This window comes from Penicillium samsonianum (genome assembly GCF_028829775.1).
Source record: "Penicillium samsonianum strain IBT 33392 chromosome Unknown utg000003l_segment0_segment0, whole genome shotgun sequence".
Lineage (NCBI taxonomy): Eukaryota > Fungi > Ascomycota > Eurotiomycetes > Eurotiales > Aspergillaceae > Penicillium > Penicillium samsonianum.
The window spans coordinates 690,597-716,582 of record NW_026643261.1 but is presented as its reverse complement, the minus strand read 5'-3'; the positions used below and the strand labels follow the sequence as shown (position 1 = coordinate 716,582).

Here is a 25,986-nt window from a genome sequence, read left to right as displayed (position 1 = left end):
CAGGATATCTTGAATATGTGATATATCCGAATCATTATATTTCAATTTTTTTTAATCCTCAGTTAGCATTAAAAACTTCCCACATGAGAGTGTCAAAGTCCGGAGCCCCACTGAAGTCCATAAAGCCCCCGGGCATGGAATCGTGCAGCCAACTCATAGAATCAACATGGGGATCGTAATCATCCATAAAGGGGTTCAGCGGCAGATTTTCAACTCCAGAGTCAGCACGAAGTGTAGAAGACAGCTCCACTCCTTCATTGGCAGTCTGCAGCCGCTGTGCTCTTGCTGTGCTGGTAGTTGATTGATTCTTGCCTTGTCTAGTCGAGCTTGCAGGGGCCTCTAAGCTTCGCATCTTGATAAGTCTCTGAACAGTCGCACCAGATAACTCATGGATGCAATCCCTTGCGCGCTTAGCCTCGGCCCAGTACTCCCCAATGCTGCTTAGGATATTTAGACTGATGCTCGTATCAGCAACCACCTCATCAATCTGCACCTCGGATGCAACATGGGGCAGTCTCCACAGGCAGTGTAGCATTATCAGCGTGCTCAAGAAGACGGAGTGAACAATAAGTCGGCTGTATAAGAGAGCTTCCTGTCGGTAAAGCTCCCCAAAACCACGGAGAAGATCTACAGCATGCTGGAAACATCGCGCGAGCATCTCTTCCGATGGCTCAGGAATCCCGGGGCTAGGCCTTAGCACCAAAATCATCATTTCGTGATACTTGGTTTCGCATATTTTTGTGATAGCATCGTCTCCAGCTCCACAGGGGATGTCTGCAAGCCAGGTCTGAATGCGTTCGATCATCTCTTTCTGCCACAGATGGATGTCTGGTACCGGTGGGTAGGCATACCGGGGAGGATCTCTGCAGATGCTGTGCATAACATATTTGATTTCAGAGTTGATGCGGGCGAGTTTGAAAAGGTGGATAGAGAACGTCATGTGAGAAGTTGTGCGATTTCGCGAGGTTTCGTCACAAATTGACTCGGAAAGATCACTATCAGAGACATCAGAAGGAAGCTGAAGGTACTATTAGCCAAGTTCGTCGGAGGATCAACGCAATATCGAATCACTTACCCGAAGCTCGCACGCTTCATCTCTCACGCCGATCGGTCGACCCATCATCGTCCCCAGCGTACGATCAAAGCTGTATACAACCCAGAAGATGCGAGTCCGCATTTCCTGCTCCAAGAACGAGATAGAGAATGCCGATGATGCGCGAACATCGCGCTGAAGACCCAGGTCAATGAGGGAGCCCAAGCATTGGTAATTTAGGCTCCAGACATTGATGTCGCACGAGGGATTATGAAGTCCATATACCATCAGCAAGAGCAGACTCTGCAGTCCTTCCAAAGAGCCATCGGCACATGCACGTTCGAAATATTGTGTAGCTGCTGTGTAGTACCCCTCAGCCGGAAGAGGAATTCGAAACCGTCTGGAGAGATCCGAAGCTGCTATTGCGAGCACCATGTATACGTGAAAGGCGTCGGCTGGGTTAGGGGGTGCTTCATTGCTATACATTCTCTCGAGTCTTGTCATGTGGGACGGTTGATGTAGAAACGGGTACACGAGATGCACCGAAGCAAAGTACTTTGAAGTAAGCTCCTCAGCATCTTCCTTGCGACTCGGGAGTGGTGCTGGGCTATTGAAAAACTCAGATGAAAGTGACATTGGCTTGTTCGCGTTGCCATGATTTCCTGATGGCCCCGTCCGTCGGCCAGCACTCGAAAATATGAGGTTTGCTAGGAAATATCCGCTTGAAGGACCAATGTACCTCGGTTCTCCCGAGGAAAGAGAGACAAGCCCAATTTCGTGGGCCGGTCTTGAATGTGTTCGAGATAGTGGCGGGTCTGCTGGTCCGGGTTGTTCATTATGAGGTGTTACTGACCGGCGAATGCGGGCGCCCTGTGGAATGGTAGATTCAAGTTGAGTGCTTTCCTCCGTAGGTTCGAGTTGTGAGATATCCGATAGGTCTAGTTGCGGGCCATCCTCTAGCTGGACCGTCGGATCTTGTTCCTTTACTAAGGACTCTAACCACTGTACTCGCTTTTGTAGATTCGCAATGTACCTAATCAGCTGTTAGTACCAGAAGGGATAGAGAGAAGCGGAGGAGGAAGTATCCAGGTGACTGGGCAAATAATAATACGTACGTGCGATTAACTTCTTGTTTTCCATCGTTCACACAGGCTACATTAGCCTTTCTGCACGATGTGCACCGAGGAAGATCTCCGTCACAGCGGATTTTCCGTCGCTGACACCTCCGACAGGCGGCGCGGTTCCGAGACCGCCGTGGAGAGTCCATCAGAAAGCTGACAGGGTTCCTTATGAGCGTTGAATTTGCTGGTTCATGAATATGAAAAAAAAACCTAGAATTGACAGTGTTTCTTAGAATGAACAGCCTCTGCAAAGAGAAAAACACTGGAATCGAGGAGGTTCGGGTCAAGGCGGGAAGCTTCCGTAAGGACGGATGGCATCCGTCGCGTCATTTAAAACAGAACCACATTCCGTTTGTACGTCTATAACTTCATATTATTTTATTTCTGTTAACATAAAACTCATATATTTCAGAATGGTACTTGTCCACATTGGTATGGTTCATACCCGAGAACAGCTAAGTATTTAATTGACCTCAATAGTTCTATTCAAGTTCCGCGCGGACGTCGGAGACGAAGTGAAGCAGGAGTTCCTTTCCCAAATTAAGACACTCAAGTCCTTGCCCTGTGTTAAAAGTCAGAGACTTGTTGTTGGAGGTCCCTCAATCACAACCCCAGTTGAAAAGAGCAAAGGATTTCAATATGCTCTGGTGAGCTACCATGAGGATCGAGCAGCATTGGCTGAGTATCAAGCTAGCAGTGAGCATGAAAGGTAGGAAATACCCCTTAACATCTTGAGTTCCTGGTAACTAATGGCCCTTCATATTATTTAGAGTCACAAGCACCTACTTTATTCCTTATAAGGAGGATCTAGTTCGGTTTGACTTTGAGACCGATCAAGCCGACGATGCGCTCCTTGGGTTTTGATATATTCGATGATAATGTCAGTTATGGAAGGATTATCATGTAAGAGCAAGCTCTACGTATTTTGCAGGTGGAGGGCAACATAGACATACAAAGTACAATATGGAGAAAAGCAAGAGTCTCCGTGGAGTGGGTGCGGCTCAAAGGCCTGAGTCAAAGCGACCGAAGCAGAAGGCGCTATATCACATCCTCACGTCTCGACGAGCAGGGCGTATTTTCTTTATCAGTCAAGCATGCTTTATTTTTAGCTTGGCGACAGTTTGAGATGCTTGATATCCTGGGGATTCCAGTGGACACATGTTCATCAAAATGAATAGTTAAAGAGTTGATATATACCTGCATCTATGGCGTTACTCTATTGCATTTCTAATTTGTTAAATTCCAAGATGTTTGTTCATCTCCGCAATCACGTCTTCTCCACTTGAGTTGACAGAGACCCTTGCTAGGATGTGCTGATCAGGGCGAATCAGAACCCCTCCACCATTGGCCAATTCATAAGCAAACCAGCTTTGCGTGCCGATTTTAAAGTCAACTTCGAGACGCCAGACATTAAGAGGTACACCAATCACATTACAGTGCTTCTGCAAAAGTATAATATGAGGAGTGGGCTGCTTCTGCCCCAAAATCAAGGTCCAAGAATCAGGCCCACAGAGATCAAGGGTACTCCACTGACAAGCCCGAACCTGGTCTGCGTCAAGCTCCTTGATGTAAGATAAATTGACTGGCTCCTTGGGTAGTGAGGAAAGTTTGGCTGCCTCTGTCTCTGGGGAGAGCTGATCCGGGAAGCTGATCCAAGCATGAGGCAAGCGCGCCCCGGGCACAAATTTCGGAGAATAATGGGAAGCATGACCAGGTGGCCTGGTTGTCCCATACACATATCCGATATGAAGCTCCAGCTATGAGCAACAGTGTGAGAAAGACCGGCCTTTTATGAGAAGGCGGAAACCAAAACGAAATCACTTACATTATCGAAATGCTCCCTCTGTCCTTCAATACCTGCCTCAACCTGTGTGCGTTGGGCCGGTTCCGCCAATGCTGCCATCATATTATTTCGCGCTTGAACAACATCTTCGACACCAACCGTCTTGAGACTCCGCAACAGTGCAAATATCTCCTTGCCGTTCTTAACGCTCTGCTTGGAATAGGAATCCGCAACGCCACGTCGTTCTGCAGTGTATGTCGAAAGTATAGATGGTGTCGCCACCCCCCGGTGAACCAAGGCAATCTTATAAGCCAAGTTGTGAACATCTGCAAGACCACAATTCAAGCCTAGTCCACCAGTTGGGGGAAATGAGTGAGCAGCATCTCCAGCCCTGAAAGAAACCAAAACATTAAAAATGAGCCAATAGGGTCAATATCCAATTCCAAAGACTCACAGGAAGATATTCCCCTCCTGGAATGTGAAAGCAACCTGCCGACGGAAGACCCAAGGGCGATAGCTCAGGATATCGAACGGAACATCATCTTTACCGATAGCACTGCGGATCTTGGCCTTGCACATATCTTCTGTCCAAGACTCAACTGGGTGCTGTTCAACGTCTACCTGGCTGATGTGCACCTGGTTCCCATCGAGATCATAGGCGATGATAAAACCCGCAGCTATAGGGTCCATTATCCAGTACAGCATACCGACACGGTCACCAACGACGGGTCGCAGATTGGCATTGAAATGAATGGTCATCATTGTCTGGTCTGAGTCTTCACTCTCAGACTCAATACCGAGCAACTCGCGGACCTTGCTTCTACGACCATCACAGGCTATGAGGTGACGGGACTTTGTTTGATGGAGTTGTCCAGTTGACCGTTCCTCAATCGTGGCTGCGACTTCACTTTCCGTCTGGTTTCCAGTTAACCGCGTTACTTCATTTAAAAAAAAAATGGCTCATGTGCTTACCTGCTCCACAGCATGAATACTGAACCCCTTGATCAAGGTGACGTTGGGGTCTTTTGCGATAAAATTGGATAATTCTTGCTCTAGGGCTGGTTGGGGTATATTATGGATCATCTATTTGTTCCAATTGGTCAGTGTCATTCCCACCTTTCTCTCGATATAAAGGACAAGTACCTCTGGCGTGTCATCCAAAACTGTAGGATCCATACGCTCATACGGAAGCTTGCCGATCGTGTCCCCGCAAAGATTGGTGAGAAAATTGACCGAGGAGCTGTCATCTCGCGAAGTGCCTAGCTGGCGAACATGCTTCTCGCCTAGGTCAAATTGGCGCAAGATTTCCAAAGAGCGGGGGTTGATTGCGTGGGCTTTTGGAGCAGCTAGACGCTCGCGATAACGCTCGATGATCAATGATTGAACTACATGGATCATGTCAACAAAACCTTTCTGTTGGCTTCTCCACAAGCACCCATACCTCCGAGTCGAGACAGAAGGAGGGCCTGCAATAGGCCAGTCGGACCTCCGCCCACAATGAGCACTGGCACAGAACTTGGTAAACTACCAGAGCCACCAGTCTGGTTGGACGCAAAGTCGGTCCCGGGACGGAGCCATTGTCTTTGTCCAATGGATTTCGAGTTAACTTCTTCTAGAATAAATTGAAGGGCACCTGCTGCTTTGTTTTCATTTTTCAAATCCACGACTTATGTTGGGGATATGTATGATGGGAGAAGCTGAGTGGAGGGCAGCCCCGGAGTCCGCCAGAACATGCATTGCTGCATTCTCGCCAATCAAAGAGGCGAAATGTTTTCGCTAGGGGCTTGGGACCGGATGCTTGGCTCTTTCTTCTCTGAGGATTCAAGATTATGGCAGAATTTGACAGGTGCAGATTGGAAGCCAGGGAATCCACAGAAATATAGTAGCGTATTTCGGGGCAAGGGTGGGATGAAGAGAAGCTAACTATTTTTCACACGCACTCATCCCGTTATTACGACAACCACATACATCCCTGCATAGCTGGTCGCCAGGCGGGACTTGTGATTGGCCTTGAGAAACACAGGGATACTGTGCATGACACCAAAATATGGCTGAACTTCTAGTACGGAATACATACTCTACTAGTACTGTGTGCTTGATATTGTTTCGGACTAAAAGGGAATGGCCGTATGTTATTGATCCCGCAACCTTCGAGCAACGATCCAAATGATCCTCTGAACTGGTCCACCACGAAGAAGAACTTGACCTTCTTCAATAGCTGTTGGTTTGCGTTTATGGGTGCTATTACAGGTCCTATTATGGCAGCTGGTATGTGTTTTCATCCATCATATCGATTATATTGAGCTATTCTGATTAGTACTATAGGTATGATGTAATTGTCCACCACATTCGGCAAGTTCCTCCAGGAATTAACCTATGTGAACGGAGCTTGTTTGATTAACCAAGGAATATGGAACTGTGTCTGGATGCCGTTTGCCGTCAAGTATGGCCGCCGTCCAAACTACATCTTCTCAAACTTGCTTATGGCCATCGCCTGTATCTGGCTGGCCGTTGCATCCAACAAAACCTATACTGTTTTCCTGGTTGACGTGCTTTCCTGGGCGCTTTCCAAGCGCCTATTGAGTCAATTGTCCTGTCCACAGTGACTGATATGTTCTTGTTGCATAACCGCGGAGAGCTCATCGCCATCTACGGACTCTCTGTCCTAGGAGGCAATGAGCTGGGACCTATTGTCAATGGGCCGAAGGAAGTTAGGATTAGAATTGATATTGAGACTCGATTCGAGGATGCGGAGGGTCAGAGTAGCATCTCTGCCGAGGATTCGGTCCGTGAGCGGAGGCAGGATGTCCAAAAAGTTGTTTAATAGTGTTAATCAGCATATCTGTTCACCTCACTGGTATCTGTATCTATACCTAGGTAGTTTGTATTATAGATAGTTCAATGTAATTCCCCGACATCCATGTTTGTTCCGTTGGTCCTAGTCAACCTAGGTTTAAAAAGACCAGCCCCACATCCCCGCGGATCCCCAATGCCGCCGATAACCGACCTCGGCTCACATCGACCCTCGTGATTATGACCTTCCCTCCCTCCCGAGGTCACTTTTTCCTTCCTTTTCTTCATCCTAGCGTACTGAGCTTATTTCCCCTCTATTCACAATGGCTTCTATTATTCGCGCGCTGCGACCTTTGTCGCGTACCCCCTCAGTCCGCCTGGCGGGAAAACGACTTGCTGCCGGCCGGCCCATACAAAGGTACTGTCCAACTCAGGAGCGCATGCTATTAAAAGGATATTCGCTAACAATTTTTTTCCCATTACAGTGCGTATGCATTCTCAACCACCCCCGCCGGCGGGAGGTCGACCTCTCCGAGCTGACCCCGACGCCGATCACCCTTTTGTCCGAGACGGAAACCCTGATGGCCGACTCGGTATCGAAGTTCGCAGTGGAGCAAATCGGCCCGAAGGTGCGGGAAATGGACGAAGCCGAGACTATGGACGCGAAGGTCGTGGAGCAGCTCTTTGAGCAGGGCTTGATGGGCATTGAGGTACCAGAGGAGTTCGGTGGCGCCGGAATGAACTTCACCGCGGCGATCGTCGCGATCGAGGAGCTGGCACGCGTCGACCCCAGTGTCAGCGTGCTGGTCGATGTTCACAATACACTGGTCAACACCGCGATCATGAAGTACGGTGATGCCCAGGCCCAGCGTACCTGGCTGCCCAAGCTGACTACCGGCACTGTCGGCTCGTTCTGTCTCTCCGAGCCTGCGTCTGGCTCTGATGCCTTCGCCCTCCAAACTAAGGCCGAGAAGACCGCCGATGGTTACAAGCTCAATGGCTCTAAGATGTGGATCACTAACTCTATGGAGGCTGGTATCTTCATCGTCTTTGCCAACATTGACCCCAGCAAGGGCTACAAGGGTATCACTGCTTTCATTGTCGAGAAGGATACCCCCGGCTTCTCAATCGCCAAGAAGGAGAAGAAGCTCGGAATCCGTGCTAGCAGCACTTGTGTGCTCAACTTTGACGACTGTGTGATCCCCAAGAGCAACCTGCTCGGCGAGGAGGGACAGGGATACAAGTACGCCATCAGCGTGTTGAACGAGGGTCGTATTGGTATCGCCGCTCAGATGACCGGTCTGGCCCTCGGCGCATGGGAGAACGCCGCACGGTAAGATTTCTTGTACAATTTACACCCGCATATGATTCCGATCAACTGACCATAACCAAAGATACGTTTGGAACGACCGCCGCCAATTCGGCGAGCTCATCGGAAACTTCCAGGGCATGCAGCACCAGATTGCGCAGGCCTACACTGAGATTGCTGCTGCCCGCGCTCTTGTCTACAACGCCGCCCGCAAGAAGGAGGCTGGCCAGGACTTCGTCCAGGACGCCGCCATGGCTAAGCTGTACGCCTCCCAGGTCGCCGGCAGGGTATCCAGCTCTGCTGTTGAGTGGATGGGTGGTATGGGCTTTGTCCGTGAGGGCATTGCCGAGAAGATGTTCCGTGATAGCAAGATCGGCGCTATCTACGAGGGTACCAGCAACATCCAGCTGCAGACCATTGCTAAGCTTCTCCAGAAACAGTACACGAACTAGACGAGATGGTGTTGGATACCTACCTAAATGGCTTTGCTTATAAATAGTTTGATTTCATCCATGGATGCACACTGCGGCGTATTGCTTGTTTCTTTTTGGGTATGTATTCATCGTTCCCTCTGGGATATACAAAACATGAAGAGCCATCTTGGGTCATCCCTGTCACCATTTCGAATTCGCTCCATTGAGATGTATAAATGCCAAACTGTGTATACAATAAGAGTAAAGGAGCAGCGCCGATGATGGCCCCAGTCATGCCAATGTGCGCGGCCTTATTTGTATATCCAATTTGAACAATAAATCTTCCAGCGTGGAATTCAAGTTGTCTGCTTACCCACTGCTCATCGATTCGCATTGTAGGACTGGAGGTGGGACCGGAGCTGCTCGGCCAGCTTACTTTATTCGGCACGGCTATTATTTCCGTGATTGTTTCTGTGCGAAAGGCAATTTCAATCGCGATTTCCGCGATGACTTTGAAGTCCGAGAACAAGTATTGCTTTGAGATCTATAGCATTGATCAGTGTGCATGTTCGTATTGAGGTTGTTGAACGAAGCCTACATGATGTGAGACCAGATTGAGGGTTCCGCATTCCAGCCTGAACTCGAATGGCATTGTGTTTCCACCGAGGATACAATGCCCTTTGATTGCCCCAGTCGCCTGGCACATGCATTATTCATGATGGAGGCACCCATGGATACTCGTATGTCGGATCCGTCTGTTGAGATTGAGGCATTGGTTGTGGGTACGTTGATGTGGAGGGTTGGTAGACTCGGGCGGGGGTTGGCTGAGGAACAGGACTGGCACTCGACATGGAAAGTGATCGGTTGCTGTAGGCGAATTGGGAGAAAGAAGATTCGGATTCTTGCTGGGGAGGGCAGATTGGTTGTCCTTGATGCATTTGACCATCTATGGGGTATGGCTCCATACGATTATGGAATTCCGGGTTGGAGGCTGCGCCGAGCGACGGCGATCTTGTGGACGGATATGGCTGTTGCCAGTCATGCTGATGAGACGTTCGACGCAATGCTGCAATACCCGAGGGTCTTTGAGTGTGGGATGTTGTAGTGAAGTGTGGCGGTAGCAATGCCCCCGTTGTTGGGATGCTCGGCAATGCACTATTCGGGGCTTCTTCCAAAGACCACCCACTTCGAAATGGAGCCATCGGTTCGTTATTTGATGCAAATTCCGGTCGGCCAGTCAAAGAAGCAACTTGATGCTTCAATCGGATCACTTCATTCTCCAGAAAGGCATTATGTTGCACGACTTCATCGTACCGCTCGTTTTGGAGCCGCATCTCCGCAATCTGTGACTGGAGGGTGGCGACCTGAGCTTCAAGTTGTTCTATATGCCCCTTGGTGCGTTGACGAATGGACCGCTGAGCTTCTCGATCGTTGGCACGCTTTCGCTCTAGTTGTTCCACTGACAAGGTCGAGACTTTCCTTGTCCCCGATCGAGACTCGCGCCTCTTCACAGGTGGTTCATCTTGAGAGCTCATGGTTATTGGTTTCCTCGCACACCCAAGACTCGACACGAAGCTCCCCTCCGTTACCCAGAACCTTTCAAAGAGAACCCCCGCTGGCGACCATGGACCCAGCACTGGAGCCTAACATGAGGGGAAGTGGTGGATCACAGATTTTGAAAGATCGCGTGTGGGTGGCTCGAGACTATTTCCGGGCCGAGCAGGGGTCAAGGCAGAACGTGACAGATCGTGTGAATCCAGGGCTAGGTTAGCTTGGACGACTATATGGGCCAGAGGAAAATAAAAGATGTTGCGCCTGATATAGCCATGGATGCTTTCAGGGGATGATTATAACCTTTCCGGCAACGGAGTGGCCTTGATAAGACCAGAATATTGTCAATCCCCAGCACGCATTTCATTTTCTCCAGATTGATTAACAAGCGAGGCAAATCTCCCGATGATGCGGCGAAAGGGAGACCTTAAGCCTGCCCCTATGCGCCCAATAAGCGTGGAGAAATAGACCTACTGTGTGGATAGCTACGTAGGGGCCATGGATATAGTGTTGTCTTTCCAGCCACTACGGTGAGCCGCCCCCCGAGGTCCGCTTTTTTCGACTCTTGCCAAGCAAGATGAATGAGCATTTACTAGCTACTCCTTTTTTCGTTTTTGTATGCTGAGCGATACAGGTTCGGCGAGTGTCGATCCATCAAGCCTGGGGGTAACAGAAAAAGTACTAAAAATATGCCTTGCGCTATAAGACATTCACAAACCATCGGTGATGATCTGTATGCTTGTGGAGATATGTACGGAGAACTCCGTAAAGGTGGACAAGAATCCTTTGGCCCCCGGAGTCTGAGCGCGGATGGCCCCCGAGGATTCGGCTCTTCCAAGTGTCCATGGGCCCCGAGGTATTATTGGGATGTTATAAGCATGCGATGTGAGCAACATAATATCTCTAGAAGAAGGAAGGGTATATGTATGATGCGGCCGGTGTTTGAAGAGCATTGATCGGCAATCTGTAGTCACAAGGGTTTGAGTCTCCTATTATTGTGCTTTTATGTTCACCATGATCCGGGGGGGGCCGTTAGCGGGGGGATCCTGCAAATTTCCTATTATTCGAACAGCGCGGTGTCCGCTCCGACGGAACATTAGGAAGCGGGATAACTTATGCATTTTGATGCATCTAGTGATCCTGTTGACCACTTAGGCGAATTTGCCTATCGGAGACATATATCCTTAAATCATCGAATCATCCATGGATGCTGCGCCTTGCTCACTTTTCGAAACCTGCTACGAGAGTAGCACAATGTTTACCGAAGTTCGATGAATAATTAGCTGAAACCCACACAAGCGAACATGTCAACGAGCCTGTTCGTTGTACAACGGAATCGCCATGCGCCATGTAGAGGTACATATATGCAAGTGGGGAATCGGGCACGGTTATTTTGAATATGGTGGCCCTAAATATAAGAAGAGTTTAACCGGCATGCGGACGTTCGCACTGGTTCTAGACATGGTCCGTGAGCCCCGGCCGATCATTACGGATCTGATGCCGGATTTTAACACCGTGAACCCTATAGAGTGATCATTCTTGATCTTTATGCTTGGTGGCCAACCGCCCGAATACGCTTCATTCCAGCCTATGGGAATAGAAACACGCAGGCACACATTTATTTGACTCAATTGGAAACAATGCGCATCACGACAGGTGGGAATCAGGGTGACCACCATGGCGTATGAAAAACATTAAATTGTGGCTGAGGTATCCTTAAGCGAAGTTAACAGCCTCGCTAGGAACACGATTGGAGATTGTTTACTACAATATTTTTACAACATAAGTACTTTTTTGTATGTATCGGTCTTCGCCCCATATTGGGCGATCAACTGGGGTTGCCGGGCGAATCATATCAATAGGATGTGGTCCCGAAACACCCTGCAAGCTTTTCTCGAAAATGTAAGTTCTGACATGCTGCTTTGCCTTTATTCCAGATCATTCTACTCTGGAAATCGCTGCATATTTTAAAGGCATAAATAGTCACACCAGCCTGCGTCCTAGAAGTTGCCTCTGCCGGTTGGGACTAGCTTCCGGAAATAAGGCCATGAGAAGAAATGCCCATCACGGGGAAGTATCGGAGATATCGTTAAAAAATCCATCTAATTCCGACAAAGTATACCATCTACAAAACTGGACCTCTGATATATGTTCACTCGAGATATGTTCACTCGAGAATAAACGACTCGAGCAGGCGAATTACCTTATGCGGTTAGTCTGACATTTTAACTGACCCATAATACACGTGATATCAAGCGAAGATAATGGGTCTCTGGTAGCCAATCAGGTGATGCTTACCAGACTTTGGGACAATCTTAAATGCTTGGCAACAAATCTCTTCTTTGTCAAATATAAACTTGTATTGATTCACATCATCAAGCATCAGTCTGACTTTTGCGAAACTAGAAGGAACAAGGGAAAAAAGATTACACTCACTCACACTTCCTCTTTGTCTTGTTTTGTCAACAAACATTAACACTCATTCACTCGCCACTTCGAGTTTGAATTTTCATCAAAACAATTAACTGCAGTTTTCTTGAAGAAACATAAAGCCTTGACCATTATGGAAGGTCTTCAACTCAGCAATGATACTCAGCTGTACTCAACCATGGCTGGGAAGCTGGACTCAAAGCTCCTCAAAGCCCTTGACGTGATGGGTTTTACCAACATGACCCCTGTCCAGCAGCGTGTTTTGACCGAACTTCCAACTTGGCGCAGTGACTGCCTTGTCCAGGCCAAAACTGGAACTGGAAAAACCCTTGCTTTCTTGTTGCCTGCATTGCACTGCCTACTCCAAGGTGATACTGCGCCACCCAAAGGCAAGGTCGGCATCTTGATCATTACCCCAACCAGAGAACTTGCCCAACAAATTGCAAAGGCCTGTGATGAACTAACTTCCCAACTTCCCACTCCTCTTGAGTGCCATGTTGCAGTTGGTGGAACGGCTCGAGCATCTGCTCATTCGCGCTTCATGAAGGGCGCACCATCCATTCTTGTCGCCACCCCGGGACGCCTGTGCGACTATCTATCTCAAACTCCCACCGCCAAGAAGCTGTCTAACATCCAAACCCTGGTCCTGGATGAAGCCGACACGATGCTTGAGAGTGGTTTCATTGCTGATGTGAAGCGAATCCTCCAACTCATCCCACAAAAGAGCAATGGGTGGCAAGGCATGTGCTTCTCAGCCACTGTCCCACCCAAAGTCAAGGATGTGGTCAATATTGTGTTGAAGAGAGATTACACCAGCATTTCCACCATTGATAAGAATGAGGCACCAACGCATGAGAGAGTTCCCCAGTACCACGTGCTGATGCCGTCTGTGGCAGATACCTTCACTACACTTGCCTCCCTGCTCAAGCATGAAATCAAGAGCAGCTCGAAAATCATCGTCTTTGGCGTGACTGCGCACATGGTTGCTCTCCTCGCAGGAGTCTTCTGCAAGGGCATGATTCATTTGAAAGTGTTCGAGATCCACTCCAGACTCAACCAGGGTGCTCGCACAAGAACCACGAATCAATTCAAGGAGGCCGAAGCCGGAATCCTGTTTGCTTCAGATGTTATTGGTCGTGGTATGGATTTCCCCAACGTCGACTTGGTCATCCAGGTCGGTTTGCCATCGAACGGCGAGCAGTACGTTCACCGTGTCGGTCGTACCGCCCGTGCTGGCGCTGACGGCCGCGCTATCATTCTCCTCACGGAAGGCGAGTCGTTCTTCATGAAGAACAACCGCCACTTGCCCATCAAGCCCCACCCCGATACCGAAGCGATTAATGCCGGCGCTCCCTCATGCTCCAAAGCTGTCTTGCAGGCCATGTACACTATCGAGGAAGAATCGAAGCAGCGTGCCTACTCGTCTTTCATTGGTTTCTTCGCTGGATCGGGTCTTCTGAGGCAGCTTCGTCTCGACAAGGCTGGCCTTGTTCAACTCGCCAACGAGATGGCCGTCAAAGGCATGGGATGTCCTGAGCCTCCCCCAATGGACAGAAAAGTCATTGGCAAGATGGGTTTGAAGGGTGTTCCGGGTTTCAACTACGCAGACCCAAATGAGATGGCCCGAAGCGGATCCTCTAGACCTCGCAATTCTTCAAGAGGTGGCAAGAGTCGCGATGCGCTTAGCCCTGGAGCTGGTCAAGGAGACCGAGGCGGTATCGAGAAGAGCCGTGGAGGAGGCCGTGGAGGCCGCGGAGCACGTCGTGGTGGTGGCGGACGTGGAAAGCCGAGATCATGATTCTTTTGCATATTGATGTCAAGCACAGCGTGCTAAAATGTTCTTATTCATAGACACTAGAGACTTACGACCTGCTACACAAAATTCCTTAATCGAAACTAAAATTACTTGCGAACAGTTGCCCACATCCTGATTGTAAAGCTGTAAAGTCGTAAAGCCAACCCCGAGCCTAGCCACAGCAGTCACCATTGCTTTGTGTCATCTATAGGAGCAGCTATCTAGGTATTACTCCACAAGAGTTTCGCGTAATTGACACAGTGTCATAATTGATCTTGACAGTTGTTCTTGGGATTGAAGACCGTAAAATGGTCAGGTGATCGCGGGTAAACACAACTTCTAGAGCTTCAACCCTCCACCTTTCCAACACGTCATTCTTTAAAATTGAACCTTTGAGGGCGATCATCTATCTATATTGATAACTGCCCAATATGGATCCGAGCTACAAAGCTCGCAAGGAGGCCTTTGTGTCTAATCTTGCGGGAAGCACAATCCTCGAGATCAATGCAGTCACACTCGTTGCTTCAGTGAGAACTCTCGAGACTTTACCTTGCAATTGATACATTCTGACCGGTGACCACTCTAGACCTCTGTCCTCCTTTGGTCCGCGCTCCAGTCCCGCTTATCCTTCTTCACACCCTACGGTCCTGCGGCACTCGCGACCGACTTCATCCTCAACGTACTAGCCATCTTATTCGCGACGACTGCGTACTCCTCCGCACCACTTCTCCTCAACATTTTCCTCGTCTCCCCCGCGGTCCTCCTATTCCTCACCCGAAACGGTCTGCGTACACCCCAAAAGGCCAAACCGCCCCGCAAATACAAGGCCAAGAATGAGAGCTCCCAGGAGGAACAGCAGGCCTTGCCCATTCACCCATTCTTGACCACGTACCGCGCGGCCATGATGATTGTCACCTGCGTCGCTATTCTCGCAGTCGACTTCCGCGCGTTCCCACGCCGTTTTGCCAAGGTGGAGAACTGGGGGACATCTTTAATGGACTTGGGCGTGGGCTCTTTTGTTTTCTCCGCTGGAGTAGTCTCTGCGCGCGCGGTTCTAAAGGGTCGCAACTCGAAATCCCCGAGATTAGCTTTGCATAAGAGATTGATTGGGTCGGCTCGGCACTCCATTCCTCTGCTTGTGCTAGGCCTCATCCGGCTGTGGAGTGTCAAGGGATTGGACTATGCGGAACATGTGACGGAATATGGTGTGCACTGGAACTTTTTCTTCACGCTTGGCTTTTTGCCTCCTTTCGTGGAGCTATTCGACTCCTTGACTACACTGATCCCCTCGTATGAGGTGCTTGCACTTGGAATTTCAGTACTCTACCAAGTCGCTCTGGAGTCTACTGATCTCAAGGGCTACATTCTCGTGTCTCCTCGGGGACCAGATCTACTGTCCAAGAACCGAGAGGGAGTCTTTTCTTTCATTGGATATTTTGCGATTTTCCTCGCTGGACGGGGTGTTGGAGTCCGCATCATTCCTCGTGGTACCTCGGCGACGAAATCACCCCAAAAGGCACGGAACTCTGTTCTGATGCAATTGGTTCTACAGGGAATGTTCTGGTCTACCATGTTCTTCTTCAACTCCACCTACGCATTCGGCTATGGTGCCAACATCCCAGTGTCGCGCCGGCTGGCTAACCTGCCATATGTGCTTTGGGTGTCAGCATTCAATAGTGCCCAACTTTTCCTCTTCTGCCTGACCGAGACTGTGTTCTTCCCCGCGGTCCACCGGGCGACCAGCAAGGAAGGCGAGGCAGAGCAGACGTCCTTCGCGACCAGTCGCATCCTACGTGCCTTCAACCGCGGTGGCCTTGCACTGTTCTTGATTGCGAATCTACTTACTGGGGCAGTGAACCTGAGCATTCCAACATTGGATCTTAACACGCCGCAAGCCATGGGGATTCTAATTGTCTATGCGGCTGTGCTAACTGGTGCTGCTCTGGGGATGGACAAGTACAATATTAAGTTGAGCTTGTAGATATATTACAACACTCATAGATGTAGTATTATCCAACTTAAAACCTTGCATATAAATATGTTGATAATTGATATGCTCCGCATCTGCAGAGATTACACCTTGCATTGGTGTGGAAGCTTGTACAAGAATACTCGGCCGCTTATGCAGCCTCTGTCCTTAACAACCTAAAACTTTATTGATCTGATCATATTTCAATGTTGGACCAAGATGGTATTAGGGATGTTATACGTAAGAACCCTCCGATGTGCTTTTTGGATGTCTTCTTTGATGTCTTCTATGTATAAGCTTTGAAATAGAGAAATGGGTTTAGCCGCGGCATGTGATATCACCGGTGGAGCAACTATGAGCCCGAGTGTTGCGCAACCCATTCTGCAACCAACACTATGCCCTCCAACGAACAGTCTTTTCTTAATTATCCTCCAGCACTTGAGGGCCCAGAGGTGCCGTACAAATATGAAGACCAGGTCCTGCCGGTCTTCCGCGGCACGCCTCTAGCCATCGGCGCTACATTGTAAGTTTCAGGAGAGCTCCATTGAGCGCAACATACTAATTTCCGGCTGTTTACGCCAGGATCCATAATATCGGATTTATCCAAAGCTATTTCTGGCGCAATGCTGGTTTTAGTGTTATTCGTGAAATCTCCCATCTGGGCCAGTACGCCGGCCGCTATGATCCAACCGTCATCCCGGTCGACAACACCAACCAGTCCGAGTCGGCGGCGAAAGCGATGTCTGCTATTGTCGAGCGCAGAAAGGGAGACCACGGGTACTATACTTCTGCGGACTACCACGCGCTCTACTCGTCGGGGGAGCTGACCCCGACCACTGTCATCGAGACGCTATTGCCCCTGGTCCGACGTGATACCCAGCCGCCCGGGAAACACTCAATTGCCTTCCTTGAGTCTCAAGCCGAATTGATTCGTGCAGCAGCGGAAGAATCTACGGAGCGATACAAGAAGGGCCAATCGTTGGGTCCACTCGACGGTGTGCCGGTCGCAGTGAAGGATGAGGTGCACCTCACGGGGTATAAGCGCACGCTAGGCTCAAAGCTGGATTTCAAGCATGGTACTGATGCAACATCATGGTGTGTGAGGAAATGGCTGGACGCCGGAGCTATAGTCATCGGGAAAACATCCATGCATGAGATTGGACTGGGTGAGTTCTCATTGGTCATCGTCGAGTTTCAGTAGCTAATACACTTCAGACACAAACAACAATAATCCCAACTATGGAACACCTAGAAACCCCCACAATAAGGAGTACTATTGTGGCGGTTCCTCCGGTGGCTCCGGATATGCTGTCGGAGCGGGCCTTGTACCCATTGCACTTGGCGCAGACGGCGGAGGCTCAATTCGTATCCCGTCGTCGTTTTGTGGTATCTGGGGCCTGAAACCTTCGCATGGCCGTGTGTCCGGTGCGCCATCTCAAAGCCTTGCGCCCACTGTTGGTGTTATCGGTCCTATGGCTGCCAGCATCGATGACCTCGCTCTCGCCTATCGCATCATGGCCACTCCGGCACCAGCCTCAGAAGACCCGATTTCATCGCAGTTCCCCTATCCTTCTCCCCCGCACCCTGACACCAAAAGGACGAAGACAATTGGTATTGTCCGCGACTGGATTGACCGCGCCGAGGGGCCTGTGCGCGCTGTAATTGATCGGGCGCTCGACTACTACCGCGAGCAAGGCTACGATGTCATCGATATCACAATTCCTTACCTGCCCGAAGGCCAGCGTGCCCACGCTCTTACCATCATGGCGGAGATCGCATCTGGCGTTGATGCAAGCAAGATCCGACAGCTCACAGCCCCGAACAAGGTGCTTGTCTCCATGGGCATGTACCAGATCACCGCACAGGACTTGCTCGCCTCCCAGCGGCTGCGCAATCTCCTCATGACGCATCTTGCGCATCTCTTCAAGACTCACCCCGGGCTGCTCATCGTCTCGCCTACAACACCCATCCCTGGATGGCATATTGATGGTGGTGAGGCGGACTTGTCTCGCGGTTTGTCAGATGCCAAATCATCTGTGCGCAATATGGAATATGTTTGGCTGGCCAACTTTACTGGCTGCCCTTCTATCAGTTGTCCTGCTGGTTACACCCCCGATGGCGGTGTGCCTATCGGTGTGATGGCTATGAGCGAATGGGGTACTGAGGAAGAGCTGATCGCCTTTGCTCGAGATGGAGAGCCTATTTTGGACCTTCCTAGTAGCAGTTCTTCGCTCGAGGAAAATGAAATTGCCTCGGCAAGCAAGGGCCTGCGGACTCCTTCTGACGACCTCTCTGTGTGGGAAGATATTATCGCACAGGCCAAGAAGAAGACATCCAACTAAGCAAAGGGAAGATTCTAACAAACCGTGACAGGTTGAGCTTTTCGTCATTTATTATATTCCCATGTATCTATCTACAAGTTATCAGAGCATGTATTTATCTACAAGTTACAAGAGAAGTCTCTCATTTGTCTGAACAAGATACGTCTAGTTAAGCTTCTCTGTGTATTTACCAACTCTCTCTTCCTGAGACCTTCATATCCTTTCATTCAGGCCACCTTTGCGCTATCATTCCTTGTCCGAGTTCCGCATCCGTACGTGCATCGGTGCACCATCCTTTGGGTGTGACGTCGCTTTCCCAGTGGTATACATTCGTTCGCCCTCAACAGTCCGGCGGTCCACTTTCAAGCCCTGCAGTTCCCGCACCTCATCCCATTTATCCCAGGCCATCTCAATATCAAAATTACGGACAGTAAAGACCAACACCAACTTCATCACAACGACCGCCAGTTCTTGCCCGATACATTTCCTAGGCCCAAGTTGGAACCCACGCCATATGTTCTTCGCTGGATGCAACCTGTCGCCTTCTAGAGCGGAAAAGCGTTCCGGCATGAATTTGAGTGGGTCAACGAAGTTAGCTGGATCATGATGAATGGTGATGGAGCTATCAAAAAGATCGAACCCGTCTGTCGGCCATGGGTTGTCCTCGCCGTTTATTTTCAGGTTGAATGAAGGCTGACCTTCCCGAATCGTGATCGTTGCCGGATTCATACGGAGTGTCTCCTTGATCACTCCCAGGGTATATGGTAACGAGTCCAGGATATGGGGCGCCTCCCGAATCTTCTCTGCGGCAAGGCTTGGATCAGAGCCAAGAACCGCGTCATGTTCAGTCTGCAATTTCGCCACACATTCAGGGTTTAACTGGAGTTGTCTGAATACACGGGGAATTGTGATGGACAACGCATCATCGCCGCCAAAGAAGAATATCATCAGCTGGTAGAACACCTGTTCGATGAAAGCCTCATCTGGTGTATTGGCGCCGGTTCCCTTCGCTCCAAGCTCGCCAGTATACTCTTCAACTGCAGACCGGATTATAGTTCGTGGGCTATTGCTAGCAGCGTTTATGCCTTTTGTGATAAACGGTCGAAGTTGTTTGAAGAGCTGGTTTCTCTTACGTCGTACAATCAGTTTGAACAACGGGGTAATCCTCCAAAGAAGTTTGCGAGGGCTCAGAGTTATTTCCATGCGGCTCAGTTGCTCACGGTAAGCAATGGTGAATGGAGAGGGATATGGCGATTGAGAGTTAAGCCGAGTATCGCTATAATCGTCAGCACAAAGTAGTGATTACTCGTAAGACGATAGGCCCAACTTACAGAACCACTCTCCCTGTGACGTCAAATGCCAAGTTGCTGGATATCTGCTCAAAAGGGAAAACCTGACCCCATTGACCATCCCCACCGGAAAGGCCTCTAAGCACATTTGCAAACGCCTCAACCTCCTCGATGATAGCAGGTATCCAGGTTCTGATGTTGGTCCGACTGAATCCAGGATTGAATCTCGAGCGCCACATGTGCCACTCCTCCCCGTGCATGCAGTTGAGGTCCCTGCCATTCGAAATGGGATTCAAAAACTCACCTTGCATCGGAGACTTTGGCAAACTGCTCCCAATCTCCATTTGATTGGATACATAAGCTTGCAGGGAAAATGCCATCGGTCTGGAAATGGGCCATACATCGAGGTAAATGACAGGGGGGCATTGTTGCTCGTTTGGGAAGAATTTCGGCCAGTATTTGCTAATATAGAATCCAAAAGTTTGGATAAAGTTGGCATCAAAGGCCCAATCTCTGTAGAATTGGATTACGATGAGAAAATGTCCCAATAGAAATGAGTGAGGCAAGATTGGCTGGTGATGTTAGCCTAGGATTATTTTCGACAAGGTAAGAGACGTACTATGCCTTGAGACTGAAGTCTTTTGAATTTTATCCTTGCTTGATATAACTGCACAGTAAACCGTAACGCCAGCATTGCCACAATTGTCATGCCAAGCAGAGACAGCTTCTCCCCTTTGCTCAAACCACCGAGTTTGAGCGGCAGCGGAAATGGAAGCATGGTTGATGTACCTTGAGAAGCATTATGTACTTCCATTTTCAAGAGGAAAGAAGCATCAATGAGGAATCTGCGGAGAGTTGTAGTTAACTGGGTAGCACAAACTGGGGAGACTTGAGGCTATATATCTTGCATCTCATGATTTAGCACAACAGCTGTCCCGTGAGTCTAGTGTCAGTGGCGTAGACAACCTTGGAACATCGCCGAGTGGCAGGGGTCTAAGCAAAAGATTTGCAGCTCCAAAAATGTTTGGGTGGACATGCCCGTGGGGATTCTATCTTGCGCAAGCGGTGTGTTGTATCTGATGTTACTTGCATGGCTGGACCATCAGGGTAACACTTGGTGGGTCGCCTGCAATATGATCTAGGATTGAGCAATTTACAAGAATACAAGGACTCGGGTATACAGCATTTACCTGTTACAGTATTCGACGTAGTGTAGGTAGAAAACACCGAATATTGCGTAATTTCCCATGGAGTGGATGCTGTTGACAGTTGCAGTTAATTCTCCGTTGATTCACATGTAACCCTAATTTGGTTCTTCCCAGGAATCTCCACCCACGGATGCAAGATCAGCGCTACCGATGCAGGTTCACTGCGCTTATGCAGTTTCCTGCATGCAATATGCGTCATGTTTCATCTTCAGCCAGCCTAACCCGATGCTGTGCTGGTTCCACCTATTTCCATGAGGGGTTGTCGAGGGGTTATTCAATTGGGTAAAAAAAAGATTATGACACTTTAACAATATCAACTGTGTGCTTGCAAACTATTCTATTTGTAAGAATGCCAACTCAATAGATATCCTCTATCTGTAGTATTCAACAAATGTTGCTTGTGTATGACATACTTGGGCCTGTGATGATAATTCCCAGGTAATCTGCATATACAGCCCTAACGTTCAGGTCACAATCGGCCGAATGTGTACAGATCCATCGGCTATCATGACCAGCAGAGTAGATGGATTGTCAGTAGCGTCATGTCATGCATATTACCGATGATACCAATGAACGCCCGATTTCAGACCCTCTTTTATGCACGTCCGATCCATCTCAACTCGGAATTCCTATTGGTTTTCTAGTAGTGACGTTCTCGGACCTCGCCGTTAGCTCAGATAACAATATTCATAGCAATTAGCCGTGTACGGGCTATTTGGATATGAGACTTGCATGTGCCACTCCTTCCTATGGAAAGATTTAGGTCTACGTAATCAATTTACCATGTTCATACTAGCCCTTAGCTGTCTCTATCTAACATAAAAGGGTCCATGTTACGTTCGAGATGAGACATTCTCTTATACCCTCCCATTATAACAATCCCAGAACAATCTAAACCTCTGCACACAAGATGCAGATGGCATCTACTTCTTCCGCTATCGGCCCTGTGTCAACCATTCCTTCCGTCTTCGAGACCGTGCAAGGCTACAAAGTCCCCGTCTTCTTTTCGCGCTACCCCGCCGGCATCAGCATTGCCGCTCAAGAAGTCGAAGATGCCCTCAGAAAGATTGACGAGGAAGCTTCTGAGGAAGGCACAAGGGAAAGGCGTCGAGCACTAATCCGACACACCAACCCCTACGGAGACCCCTTCACCATTTGCCACTGCTCAGCCTTTCCAGACAGACTAGCTTTGTTGTCCTGCCTGGTCGAGGTGATGTGGATTCATGATGGTAAGACACCAATGTGCTCAACATAGATTTAGTATGCTAACGACGAAACTATCTACAGACGTGACAGAGGAGATGGATCATGCCTCTGTAAGAGTGCTAGAAGTTTGTACAAGAATGACCATCTGACAGTCTATAGGCATGCCGAGAGCATGATGAGCTGGCAAAGGTCCTTCAACTTGACATTGATCCATCAATGTTTGAGTCAGGAAATGTGCGACAAAAGTCACTGGCAGTCGTACTTCGAAAGGCAATTGACATTGATCCTGAGCAAGCTCCTGCTATGATCGAGATGCTGAGGAACTACCTGGCAACATTCGATAATATCGGTGGTGACTTTACGCGAATGGAGGAGTATATGCCCTACCGGATCGCCAACTGCGGCTATTGGTAAGTTCTCTACTCTACCTAAAGAGTTTTCACGGTAAAAATCTGACGATTATCAACAAGGATGTCCTCTTACTTCATCCGCTGGGGAATGAATATGACTCTCAGTGAGGAGGATTACGCCAGTATCGAGCAGTTCGACATTGCAATGGGGAATGTTCTCGGTCTGACCAATGACTACTTCAGTTGGAATATTGAAAAAGACCAAGAGACAGATCGAATGAGAAACGGAGTGGTGGTTCTGATGAAGGAGCATAACACCACAGCGGATGCGGCAAAGATGATGCTTCTCGGTGTTATCGTCGAACAAGAGTCTCTGGCTGCAAAGCTCAAGGAGGAAAGATTGAAGAAACCCGCTTCAAAGGAGATTTTGCAATACTTCGAGGCTATTGAGCTTTATGTTGGTGGAAGCTGCTATTGGCACTCGACTGCGCCTCGGTATCAGGTCTTTGAATGAATGTAAATAAATACACCCAGTGCAACTGTGGAGAGATGTCAAGCTTGGTAGACAGATGAATACAAAGGGTGTAAAAAGTCAAGCGGACTCAGACTTGAAATAGAAGAACTTTCTATCTCCGATGGCTCTTCAACGACTAGACTAATTGTACAAGAATCTACGTCGAATGTAAAGATGCCTAAAAGTAATCGTTGGCTGAGAATGAATCCGGGTTAATATACATTGAACGACGAAAAGGACGCTGCGTCGAAACAAACTAAACAAAAAGCCTCCTCGTAGTAATATCCGTAAGTTTCAAATCCATATTCCCTCGAGAGGATTGGGGATAAAGAATTCACAGCCCAGGTGGGCTGCTTCACCATGATCCTGGAGCTCCCTCAATATCTGATCTGCAGGGTGAGGCCCATCAGTAAGATTCTCCTTGATGTGAATAATGTAGATCTTTAATCCTTCCAGAGGAAGAGTAGTATCCTCAGAGTCTTGATTCGCCAGGACATCTCCGAGGTCCACTCTGGGTATCTGAGGAATCTCGAATGAGTCGCTCGGATGCGATCGAGGCTCAACAAGCGACTCGGGCGTCCTCCCTTTATCGGCAGACGAGCTTATAGTCCGTCTCGACGACCGAGGGCTGACTTGCTCGCTGCCGACCTCGACCGGGCCTACGGGTTCACGCTTGCGCTTTTTCTCGCCCATGTTCGAATCCCGCACTTCCATGACTCTGTTGGCTAGCGCGCTGAGCTCGGAGACTAGATGCCGTGGACACATGTGGCCGTACAGATATGAGTCGTCGGTGCTGTCATTGTAGGAACATTCGATGAAGATCGCTCGTAGTTTCCCTGTGGCGATTTTCGGTGCCGCGGCTTCCCAAACTCGTTTGTTGTGGGTTCCCATGGAGACTGAGTCGGGCTCGACGTCACCGAAGACGATGATCTCATGGCCGGTGTGATGATCGCGCAGGAAAAATGCGGAGCTCTCGACTGTTGCCATTGCTGGCTCTTTGGGATTGGATGGGAGTAGACGTGGGGAGCGAGCGGGGGAATAGAAACTGGCAATGGTTAAGAAAGATTCGTCTAAAGTTTATGAATGTTGACTTACCTGCCATCGGTATGGTCCACTGAAATCGCCCTTGAAGGAACCATAAATTGGTGATCCGAAAAGACAGTACTCCCGATTCGATGATGCATCCCGCTTTCTGGATGGTATCGCTGCATGCACCGGCCATGGCTAACACTCAAGCATTTTGTCAATAGGCCATTGCAAGCCCTGACATAGCCTCTACTGTCTCCACGACCGAAACGAGGGTTTCCGCCTTCTACCAAGCGCTGATATGTGAGCAGACCAGCGCCGCCATCCTCGTCTGACAAATTAGGCCAGATGACATCATTGAACATGTGGTTCTTGATAGCGGATAGCACAGATGGTAAAGCAGCCACAGGTTTTGGTCCATTACCCGCCTCCAGAATCGGAGTGTTAATGGCCAGCCCTGAGATATGGTCTAGATGAGGGTGTGTGATAAGAACAGCACCGATGATTTCGCGGAATACATGAGCTGCATTTGCCTGTGCTGTTCTGTAGGGCAGCTCAAGCCCCTGAAAAGGCCCACCTGTCATCATCCCCCGATCATCCTTGCATTCGGGGATGTATCGTTCTAGCAATCGAATGATGCCTGCGAGAAGGGTACCCGCATCAACGGCTACCACCGAGTTTGAAGACCACTTCGTTGACGTTGACCGGACAAGAATGCCTGTGACGCTATCTTCGCGAGGTCCACCAGTCGGGCCCTAAGGGAGTCAGCATCCAGCAAAGTAGGAGTTGCAGGGTTCCATCTGTTAGAACCCGCCATCAGGCAAGTTGAGAAAACAATATTCAATCGCCAAGATATCTATCAAACCTCGACACATGGCCCTGCACGTGACGGGTTCTGCAACAGACAAGAAACAAATCAACGGGTCCTGACTTACCAAGACAATGACGTGGAATGCTGCTTTCTCATCCATTGTTTCACTTGTCTCGCTCATCGTGGACATGTGAGACACGAACTATAAGCTAGTCTTGTCACAGCCCAAGAGCGAGTGAAGCTGCCCGAGCGCGCCTAATCCCCAATAGTAGGCGGGTCTCAACAACAGGATGTTTCACGAAGGCTCAAATGGATTATTTGATGGTCAAATGGGGAATATGAGAGGCGGTTAAAAAAGACTGAAAAAAAAAATTTAGAAATTACGTCGCGTGGCGATAGTCGCGCACCACGAGTTGCGATTCGGGCTGCTCAAAGATATGTGTCCAGAACTAACAGCCCTTCCCTTTGCATATCGCGTGTTATACACAGAGTAGCCGCTAGGAAGCAGAGGTGTCATTCCTCGATAGTGGAGGGAGATAGAGACACGCGCGAAGCGACAGAAATCCGGAGGCTGGGTCGGCAGAATGCAGATAAGGGAATTCCGATTTCGTGGGGTCCACGGGTATGTTTCCCCAGCTCGTATCACAATGGGGCGCGCCTTGTGCGTAGGACACTACTGCAAGAAAACTGCAGTGCCGATTGGAGGGTAGTTGTTTCAGAGAGCAAACCTTGGAGAGAGGTTGGATCGGAGACACCGGGAGTGGACCAGGTGGACTGAAGTGGGGTATGATCGCAACGGAGCCACGGATACGGAATGAAGATCTGGGGTCTAGTGAGATATCAGATTATCAGATCGAGGGAAATTTGATGACTTTGAAGGTGTAGCATCAGATCTTGGGAGTTGCTAGTTTTATCGCCGATGACGTCCACACTACGACCTCCATAATCCACATACACAACAAATTCAAATGTCCTACGAGATAGTGAAACATACATATTTTTATAATCGAACATGTCAAGTTGTGTAGTTGATCGGCATATGACCTGTCAATAGATCTGCCTAG

General features: G+C 49.1%; 11 protein-coding genes across 11 annotated transcripts; 6 read left to right on the top strand and 5 right to left on the bottom strand.

Moving 5' to 3' along the window:
• Window positions 1-58: 58 nt before the first annotated feature.
• N7471_003819 (Zn(II)2Cys6 transcription factor domain-containing protein) lies at window positions 59-2,300 on the bottom strand (the record flags this gene model as incomplete). The annotated part of the gene is made up of 3 exons (XM_057276539.1): window positions 59-1,018; window positions 1,076-2,066; window positions 2,149-2,300. 3 exons carry the CDS (start codon window positions 2,298-2,300, stop codon window positions 59-61), a joined length of 2,103 nt encoding a protein of 700 aa, XP_057136149.1.
• Window positions 2,301-2,535: 235 nt separating this feature from the next.
• N7471_003818 (Dabb family protein) lies at window positions 2,536-3,326 on the top strand. The gene is made up of 3 exons (XM_057276538.1): window positions 2,536-2,586; window positions 2,635-2,863; window positions 2,925-3,326. The coding sequence occupies exons 1-3, from the start codon at window positions 2,568-2,570 to the stop codon at window positions 3,016-3,018; spliced, it is 342 nt and encodes a 113-aa protein (XP_057136148.1). The 5' UTR covers window positions 2,536-2,567; the 3' UTR covers window positions 3,019-3,326.
• Window positions 3,327-3,389: 63 nt separating this feature from the next.
• N7471_003817 (uncharacterized protein) lies at window positions 3,390-5,547 on the bottom strand (the record flags this gene model as incomplete). Its single annotated transcript, XM_057276537.1, has 6 exons — window positions 3,390-3,911; window positions 3,980-4,328; window positions 4,392-4,852; window positions 4,910-5,020; window positions 5,081-5,322; window positions 5,379-5,547. Coding segments are annotated over 6 exons (1,854 nt in total), but the record flags the coding sequence as incomplete, so codon positions are not given.
• A 1,001-nt stretch (window positions 5,548-6,548) lies between these two features.
• On the top strand, window positions 6,549-8,760 carry N7471_003816 (acyl-CoA dehydrogenase; the record flags this gene model as incomplete). Its single annotated transcript, XM_057276536.1, has 3 exons — window positions 6,549-6,722; window positions 7,216-8,063; window positions 8,125-8,760. The coding sequence occupies 3 exons, from the start codon at window positions 6,549-6,551 to the stop codon at window positions 8,489-8,491; spliced, it is 1,389 nt and encodes a 462-aa protein (XP_057136146.1). The 3' UTR covers window positions 8,492-8,760.
• A 405-nt stretch (window positions 8,761-9,165) lies between these two features.
• Window positions 9,166-9,987, bottom strand: N7471_003815 (bZIP transcription factor; the record flags this gene model as incomplete). Its single annotated transcript, XM_057276535.1, has 1 exon — window positions 9,166-9,987. The coding sequence occupies one exon, from the start codon at window positions 9,985-9,987 to the stop codon at window positions 9,166-9,168; it is 822 nt and encodes a 273-aa protein (XP_057136145.1).
• A 2,579-nt stretch (window positions 9,988-12,566) lies between these two features.
• Window positions 12,567-14,231, top strand: N7471_003814 (DEAD/DEAH box helicase; the record flags this gene model as incomplete). Its single annotated transcript, XM_057276534.1, has 1 exon — window positions 12,567-14,231. One exon carries the CDS (start codon window positions 12,567-12,569, stop codon window positions 14,229-14,231), a length of 1,665 nt encoding a protein of 554 aa, XP_057136144.1.
• A 388-nt stretch (window positions 14,232-14,619) lies between these two features.
• Window positions 14,620-16,271, top strand: gwt1 (putative GPI anchor biosynthesis protein Gwt1). Its single transcript, XM_057276533.1, has 2 exons — window positions 14,620-14,755; window positions 14,815-16,271. The coding sequence occupies exons 1-2, from the start codon at window positions 14,660-14,662 to the stop codon at window positions 16,207-16,209; spliced, it is 1,491 nt and encodes a 496-aa protein (XP_057136143.1). The 5' UTR covers window positions 14,620-14,659; the 3' UTR covers window positions 16,210-16,271.
• A 321-nt stretch (window positions 16,272-16,592) lies between these two features.
• On the top strand, window positions 16,593-18,539 carry N7471_003812 (amidase; the record flags this gene model as incomplete). Its single annotated transcript, XM_057276532.1, has 3 exons — window positions 16,593-16,720; window positions 16,780-17,363; window positions 17,413-18,539. 3 exons carry the CDS (start codon window positions 16,593-16,595, stop codon window positions 18,537-18,539), a joined length of 1,839 nt encoding a protein of 612 aa, XP_057136142.1.
• A 142-nt stretch (window positions 18,540-18,681) lies between these two features.
• Window positions 18,682-20,657, bottom strand: N7471_003811 (Cytochrome P450). Its single transcript, XM_057276531.1, has 3 exons — window positions 20,427-20,657; window positions 19,850-20,379; window positions 18,682-19,794 (listed from the first exon to the last, which is right to left on the bottom strand). Exons 1-3 carry the CDS (start codon window positions 20,619-20,621, stop codon window positions 18,765-18,767), a joined length of 1,755 nt encoding a protein of 584 aa, XP_057136141.1. The 5' UTR covers window positions 20,622-20,657; the 3' UTR covers window positions 18,682-18,764.
• A 1,268-nt stretch (window positions 20,658-21,925) lies between these two features.
• Window positions 21,926-23,085, top strand: N7471_003810 (terpene synthase family protein; the record flags this gene model as incomplete). Its single annotated transcript, XM_057276530.1, has 4 exons — window positions 21,926-22,244; window positions 22,303-22,331; window positions 22,381-22,631; window positions 22,692-23,085. The coding sequence occupies 4 exons, from the start codon at window positions 21,926-21,928 to the stop codon at window positions 23,083-23,085; spliced, it is 993 nt and encodes a 330-aa protein (XP_057136140.1).
• Window positions 23,086-23,379: 294 nt separating this feature from the next.
• Window positions 23,380-25,112, bottom strand: pdeA (3',5'-cyclic-nucleotide phosphodiesterase PDE1; the record flags this gene model as incomplete). The annotated part of the gene is made up of 3 exons (XM_057276529.1): window positions 23,380-24,130; window positions 24,181-24,866; window positions 25,047-25,112. The coding sequence occupies 3 exons, from the start codon at window positions 25,110-25,112 to the stop codon at window positions 23,380-23,382; spliced, it is 1,503 nt and encodes a 500-aa protein (XP_057136139.1).
• Between the last annotated feature and the right edge of the window lie 874 nt (window positions 25,113-25,986).

Bases quoted from the DNA above. Each gene is read 5' to 3' on its own strand.
- N7471_003818 (XM_057276538.1), top strand. The intron at 2,864-2,924 runs GTAGGAAATACC...CATATTATTTAG, and splicing joins GCTAGCAGTGAGCATGAAAG to AGTCACAAGCACCTACTTTA.
- N7471_003811 (XM_057276531.1), bottom strand. From the start codon at position 20,621: ATGGAAGTACATAATGCTTCTCAAGGTACATCAACCATGCTTCCATTT. The intron at 20,380-20,426 runs GTACGTCTCTTA...TAACATCACCAG, and splicing joins GACTTCAGTCTCAAGGCATA to CCAATCTTGCCTCACTCATT. The intron at 19,795-19,849 runs GTAAGTTGGGCC...TGACGATTATAG, and splicing joins GTCACAGGGAGAGTGGTTCT to CGATACTCGGCTTAACTCTC.
- gwt1 (XM_057276533.1), top strand. From the start codon at position 14,660: ATGGATCCGAGCTACAAAGCTCGCAAGGAGGCCTTTGTGTCTAATCTT. The intron at 14,756-14,814 runs GTGAGAACTCTC...TGACCACTCTAG, and splicing joins CAGTCACACTCGTTGCTTCA to ACCTCTGTCCTCCTTTGGTC.